Source organism: Jatropha curcas, chromosome 2, assembly GCF_041381405.1.
Source record: "Jatropha curcas cultivar XTBG-Jc1 chromosome 2, XTBG_Jcur_1.0, whole genome shotgun sequence".
In the NCBI taxonomy this organism is placed as follows: domain Eukaryota; kingdom Viridiplantae; phylum Streptophyta; class Magnoliopsida; order Malpighiales; family Euphorbiaceae; genus Jatropha; species Jatropha curcas.
The window spans coordinates 10,986,501-10,994,449 of NC_143152.1; the positions used below are offsets into that span (position 1 = coordinate 10,986,501).

General features: G+C 34.9%; 1 protein-coding gene across 1 annotated transcript; it reads left to right on the forward strand.

Annotated features, from left to right (window-relative positions):
* Positions 1–254: 254 nt before the first annotated feature.
* On the forward strand, positions 255–1,229 carry LOC149498238 (uncharacterized). Its single transcript, XM_089717263.1, has one exon. The coding sequence runs from the start codon at positions 255–257 to the stop codon at positions 1,227–1,229; it is 975 nt and encodes a 324-aa protein (XP_089573389.1).
* The last annotated feature ends 6,720 nt before the right edge of the window (positions 1,230–7,949 follow it).

Below are 7,949 nucleotides of genomic sequence, written 5' to 3' on the forward strand. Positions count from 1 at the left end.
GAACCGTGGCCAAGCCTACTGAGGATGATCCATATCATACTTATGGTTCGGAGGCGCCTGGATTCAGCCTTGTGAGTGTACCTTTGAGAGGACCAAATTATCTCTCTTGGAGCAGATCAGTTCAGATTGCTTTAAGAGCAAAGAATAAGCTGGGTTTTGTTGATGGGAAGATTAAAGCACCTGAATCTGGGTCGGCCGATTATGATAAATGGTTGACTGTAGATAGTATGGTGGTTTCATGGTTGCTAAACGCCATGGCCAAAGATATATCTGATGCGTTTGTTTTCTGCAAAAACGCAAAAGCTTTGTGGGATGAGTTAAAGCAACGATATGGTGAGAGTAATGGACCGATGATCTATCAAATTGAAAGGGAGATCGCTAGTTACAAGCAAGGCGATGATACTGTGCAAGAGTATTATACAAAGCTTAAGAAGAAGTGGGATGAGCTTTTATGTTTAGCACCTTTACCAGTATGTTGTGAGGTTGGTACAGCTATCACTGATTATGATAACAATCGTAGGCTTATGCAATTTTTGATGGGTTTAGGGGATGAATATGATAACGTGAAGAATCAAGTGTTGCTGCAAGATCCTCTTCCATCGATTAACAAAGCCTATTCCATGGTGATGAGTGTAGAGAAACAAAGGGAAGTACAGACCAGCAATATCACATCCACTGAAACGGCAGCAATTATGATGGCGAGAAGGGGTAGCAGTAGTTATTCCGAAAATAGAAATAAAATCAAGAACAGTGGCAAAAATTCATCATACACCAAAAAAGAGGATAAGAAGAAGGAGTATTGCACCAACTGCAAAACAGGAGGGCACAAGATTGATGATTGCTTCTCTATTCATGGATATCCTGACTGGTTTATTGAGTTACAGAAGAGAAGGGGGGTGGACGTGCGCAAGTATTATGCTGCTAATAATGTTTCACAGATTGCAGAAGCAGAGTCTCCACTACAACAACATAGTCAGAATCAGAAAGGAAATGATGTACCCAATGCTAATAACGTTGTCTCTGATTATTTACAGCAAGAGTTCCAAAAGTTTCTCAGGTCCAAGGGTGGCTTTGCTGAGCAAGATGATAGGAATATCAGAAATGTGAACTTCGCAGGTACGTTACTTAATTCTGTTATTTTTGGCATTGATTTTAATTGCAAGGATAATTGGATAATTGATTCTGGAGCAACTGATCACATCACACCTAAGCTGTCCTTTTATGATTAAGCAATTGAGCTAAAACCACCTAAAACCATTCGGTTACCTGACAATTCTACCAGATCAGTGACACATATAGGGAATATAAAATTAAATGATCGAATAACTTTGTACAATGTCTTATATGTTCCTTCATTTAATTGCAATCTCATGTCCGTCAGTTTGGTCACTAGAACTTGCCGTTTGTCGGTCCACTCATTTCCTGAACATTGTGTATTCCAGGATTTACTGACTAAGAAGGTGTTGGGAGAAGGAAGGGTTATTGAAGACCTTTATTTTTTGACAAGTGATTCTTTTAATAAACACAGTAGTTGTTTTTCTGCTGCTAGTTGTAATAATCACGATAGGCATTTAGTAATGATGTGGCATGCTCGTTTGGGGCATATAGCACATAAAAGATTGAAACATGTTCCTGGAATTTCTCAATATGATTATGCTGATTTGATGTGTCCAATTTGTCCCATTGCAAAACAAACTCGTTTGCCGTTTTCAACTAGCACAATCACTATTGTGGATATTTTTTATCTCGTTCATGTGGATTTATGGGGCCCTTATCAGTTAAAATCTGTCACTAATGCTGTATATATGTTGACGATTGTTGATGATTTCAGTCGGTTTTGCTGGACATATATGTTGAAAAGTAAAGATCAGGTATTGACAGCTCTAAGTCTTATTTTCAATATGTCTTCACGCATTATGGCAAGACTATCAAAATAATACGATCGGATAATGGCACTGAGTTCATTAATTTTGCTTGCAATTCATTTTTTCAAGAAAAGGGCACTTTACATAAACGGTCTTGTGTTCACACTCCGCAGCAAAACGGAGTTGTTGAACGAAAGCATCGCACTCTTTTGAATATTGCCAGAGCTTTACTTTATCAATCTAAGCTTCCATCTTCCTTTTGGTCTGAATTATTGTTGACTGCTACTCATATTGTTAATAGGTTACCCTCCGAAAATCTTAATTGGCAAACACCCTATGAAAGATTACATGGCAAATCTGTTGATTATAGTTATTTTCGAACTGTGGGTTGTTTGTGTTTTGCTACCAATACTTTACCACACAAGCGAAAGTTTGATCCTCGGGCTTCTCCTTGTGTTTTACTTGGTTATGCTCAGTAGCAAAAAGCATATAAACTTTATAATTTGCACACCAAAGCTCTTTTCAGTTCTCGGGATGTGGTTTTCTTTGAAGATGTGTTTCCATTTCATCATTCTAAACCTGCCAGTATCACAGATTTTGTTTTGCCTAAATGTATTACAGATCAGGATGTCCCTATTTCCACTTTTCCCTCTACTGCTCCTTTACCAATCGCTGACATAATATCACTGCCTCCTGATTTGATTGAACATCCAGAAAGTGGTCCGCCTGATATCATTCAGCAGCCACATTTGACGGTTGAGGTTGGTTCTGGTAGTGATTCGATGGCTGAGGTTGGTTCCGGCGACGGTTTGGCAATTGTACCTATTGTTTCTGAACCAGTATTCCGGAGAAGTACTCGGTCTCGCAATCCACCTCCATGGTTAACCGATTTTGTCACTGATTCAACCAACAGTTCTCATATCCATTTTTCTACCTCTCATTTGTCTTTTGTTGCTCACATATCCAAGATTATTGAACCTTGTAATTATAATCAAGCTAAAAATGACATTAATTGGGTAACTGCCATGCATAAGGAACTCACTGCATTAGAACAAAATAATACTTGGGTGCTCACTGATTTACCTCCTAATGTCACTCCTATTGGTTGTAAGTGGATTTACAGGGTGAAGTATAATGCAGATGGCAGCATCGAACGCTACAAGGCTCGTCTTGTCGCCAAGGGGTATAACCAATTGCTCGGTTTGGATTACAACCAGACCTTTTCTCCTGTGGCTAAATTGGTTACTGTTCGAGTTTTCTTAACCGTTGCAGCTGCTTTCACATGGCCCGTTCATCAACTTGATATCAACAACGCCTATTTACATGGTTTTCTTGATGAAGACATTTATATGCAGGTGTCGCCCGGTTATGAGAAAGCTATGCCTAGACAAGTTTGTAAGTTGCAACGGTCGCTTTATGGGTTGAAGCAAGCTGGCCGCCAGTGGAACAAAGAATTGACTTCTAGTTTGCTCACACAGGGGTTTACTCAATCATCTTATGATCATTGTTTGTTTACTAAAGGTCAAGGTCCTGCCTTTTTGGCTATCTTGGTTTATGTTGATGATTATCTTATTACAGGTCCTTCGATTGACTTGATTACTGCTTTGAAAGACTCCTTACATACCAAGTTCACTATCAAAGATCTTGGTCCTGCAAAGTATTTTTTGGGTATTGAAATTGCTCGATCCTCGTATGGTATGTTGTTAACGCAACATAAGTTTATTTCGGATATTGTGGCCGATACTGGTTTACAGGATGCCACAGCCATTTCTAGTCCTTATGTTCAGGGGCTAAAACTTACAGCTGACATGGGCAATCCTCTTCCGGATCCTGAATGCTACCGCCGTCTAGTTGGTCGATTGTTATACTTGTCTCTTACTCGACCCGATATAAGTTTTGCTGTTCAGCGATTAAGTCAGTTCATGCAAGTTCCACACCAACAGCATTTTAAAGCAGCCTTGGCTGTTGTAAAATATTTGAAAGGCACAAGTCTTAAGGGTTTATTTCTGTCTGCCACGAATGATTTCAAGCTTTGGGCATTCTCTGATGCCGATTGGGCAGCTTGTGCTGACACAAGGAGGTCCGTTACAGGATTTTGTATTTTTTTTGGGTACTTCGTTGGTCTCTTGGAAATCAAAGAAGCAGCCAACCGTCAGTCGTTCTTCTGCCGAATCTGAGTACAGGGCAATGGCATCCACTGTTTGTGAGCTACAATGGTTATCTTCATTGCTTACTGATTTTCATATTATTGTACCTACACCAATACCTTTGCATTGTGACAATAAAGCAGCCATGCACATTGCTGCTAACCCCGTTTTTCACGAAAGAACTAAACACATTGATATTGATTGTCACGTGGTGCGCAACAAGTTACAAACTGGGTTTATTAGTACTCCCTATCTCCCCAGTTCACTTCAGTTAGCTGATTTGTTCACCAAGCCTTTATCTAATCAGCCAATTCAGACTTTTGTTTGCAAGCTTGGATTGGTTGATTTCTCTCCAAATCCAGCTTGAGAGGGAGGTGTAAAGTGTATATATTGTATTTTGTATCCTCACAGGCATGTTAGTTTAGTCTAGACTCTAACAGAATGCCAACTCACACAACTCTGTGATTGGTTCAGTTCTTGTATAAATACTAACACAGATATGTGAATAAACAGAATGAGATTCGGGAATGCTATCCCAAAACAGCATCTCCTGTAAACACTCTGTGTTCCATTGTTGCTGGCTTCTTTAATCCTTATCAGTCCACAACTACAATAAATAGTCTAAAATTTTCCTATGACATGTGCATTAATTTGGTATCCCCTGTCTACAAAAATTGTCATCTTACATTTTAAAATTAATTATTTACTTGTTATTTACTTAATAAAATACTATAAATAATACAAAAATTATATTTTAATTCTACAACATACTATCAAAATACAATAAAATACACAAATATACCATATTTTATTTTAAATTAAATCTAAAAGTTTAAATTTAGATATTAAGAGGTTTACATCAATCTTACAACTTTTTCTTTCTTTTTTCTTTTTTGATTTTTGAATTTTAAATTTTTATATTTTAAAATTGTCAAATTACTTTTTTATTTTATTCCATCAAAAATTTAATTTAATTATTTCAAAAATAAACGCATCGTCTAAATTTAACGTGTTTCTGAAAGAACCTTAAACTTAATTAAATGTATAGAAATAATTTGTGCAATTTGGAATGAGATTTTTTTCTCAAATTTATTTTAGTGCTTTGGGGTGTCACCATGAGTCATGACATGGGAACACAATTCATCTAATGTGAAAATTAAATGGGTTATGATTAAGTCTAAATAGATTCTTATTATAAATAGATGACCCATGTGTGGTACAAATTTAAACTGATCATGTTATGGGTTAACTCGTCTAAACCATTTATTTAAGTAAAAATATAATTTCATATATATATGTCAAGCGGATTATACGGGTTATACATGTCGTGTTTTTGATCCATATACAACCTATTTAACTAAATTTAATTGAATTTTTGACTCATCTATGACTCATTTAATTAAACGGGTTACATTTCTCATGGTCATATAGAACGTTTAATTCCATGTCACTTACGTATTTGGATATTTGATATGATTATTCAACGGATGATGTTTGTATTTACTCTAATGGTATTGCGTATTAGGCGATTTCGTGTCATATCCGATACAACAACCCATTTTGACACCTCCAATTTTAGAGTATAATTAATTTTAAATTTTCAAATTAGGGTACAATAGTAAAAAATTGATAAAAAAAGGTGTAATTATAACAAATTTCAAATTTTCGAATAAATAAACTTAATTGGTTTATAGCAAATTGTATATAGTAGAATTCCTTGACCCAGTGGCAGACATGCATTTAAATTAATTTTAGCATGCAATTTGCATAAGAGGCATTCATTTCGGTGCAAAAGTAAAGAATAATTAAAGTGATATCTAGGTCCAGATGTTCCCCTCAAAAATGAAAATCTTACCTGAAGATGTAACACATCAACACCAAAAAATCCCAATACCCTTTAAAATGAAATCAAAGTGGTCCAAAATTTTAATTTTTATGATAAGCAAACCAAACATATAATTTTCTCACTATAGTGTATGTCATGAATAATTGAAAAGCCCCTTTTACTAGCTTTGATCAATCAAATTTATTTTCTTACGATTGATAAAAGCATGAAACAAGTTTTTGACACTTCACTTTTTTTTTTAGGCTCCATTTGTTTGTAAAAAATAAGTTACTGTAAAATATTTCTTCTAATTTTTCATTGTTTGAGGATTAAAGGAAAATTAGTCAAGAAAAATATTATGTTAGTCAACAGAAAAATAAATAATAAATAATAAACAAGGGAAAATAAGTGGTAAAAAAAGAAAAAATAACTTATCATCCCAGAGATAGAGAACATTTTACAAACACTTAGCTTCTCTAAACCGAAACATAGATTTGGACAATTCATTATAGTCACAATTAATTTTTGACTTTCATAATGTGAATAGTGATGGTTCTCTAGAATCACTATATTGAGTTTGTAGCTTGTTTGGTTAGTGGGAAAAGAATTAGGTTTTATTCAATGAGGACATTGGTAGCATTTTTGAGAGGTTTTAGTAAGTAAAGTCCTTTTTGAAATTCCAATCTTATTAATGGTTGAAGTCGACAACCAACAGGTGGCGTCCTTAATGAACAATGTTCCTGCTCTTCCCTTTCTTTTTCTGTTGCTAATCTTGTCTAGAATATTAAGGAGTTGATGGCTCGAAACTGGGCTATGGTGGTTACGCACGTTTAATTGAATTCAATTGAATTCCACAAAATTATGTTTTGGATAAATTCTTAATTGAAAATTCATTTGTCTTTATTTCTTATAACACCCTTGACATAATAATTTAACAAAAATAAATAACAAATACCAATTATATTTATTATGTATAATATAACAACTTGTCTTTTTTTATTAAAACATAAATAATAAATTTCATATAAACAAGTACACTAATATTCCATGCTAATTAATTAATTATATAAGCAGTAACATTCATCATAATAATTTTTAATGGATGTAAAAGGTTTTGTTGATTTAAGTAATTAATTTGGAAACTAAAAAAAATATTAAGAATGTTACTATTGTTTTTAATTGCATTTGAAAACAATTGTGATACTCAGTTTTTATAGTTTTATAGTAATAATCACGAACGTTATTACTAAAAGATTAGAGAGAATAATTAGGGTTTGAACTTGTATTTCTATTAATGTTTAACTCTCTTTAAATAGAGAGGTTTGTAAATATATTCAGTTACAAAGATATTATCATATAGCTGTACACTTATCAATATACACGGCAATTACAAATTCAAACTCAAAGACTTATCATATTGCTTAACACTCCCGCCGCAAGATTGGGTTGCCACTTCGAACACCAATCTTGAACCTATTTGATATGAAAACCGATTTAGCCAATGGTTTGGTAAGAAGATTAGCTAATTAGTCTTTCAATGATACATGTGTTATGCGCAATTTCTTCTTCTGAACTAAATCGCACACAAAGTGAATGCCAATTTCTGTGTGCTTCATTCTAAAATGATACACTGGATTTTGACAAGCATAAGTTGCAGACACATTGTCACAGTAAAGAGTCAAATATAGGATTGATGATCTCGAATAACCAAGCTCAGACAATAATAATCGAACCCACACTATTTCAAATGCTGCAGCAGCCACAGCTTGGTATTCTGCTTCCATTGATGACATGGCAACTGACTTTTGCTTTCTAGAGGACCATGAAATAGAGACCGAACCAATATAAAGTATAAATCCAGTGGTTGAAAATCTTTCGTAGGATCACCTGCCCAATCGACGTCTGAAAAAGCATGAAAATCAAGAGAAGACTTTTGAGTCGCCACCCATTGTTTAGGCAATGGGACCTTTTTTATAAAAATGACTTCATTTTAAATTCAATTTTGTTTTAAGGCCAAATTATTTTAAAAGACTGGTCAGGCGCAATAATGCGATTCTGGGTAAGAGAATTGGGTACGCCGGCCCGTTGGAAGCCGACACCCGGAAAAACCGG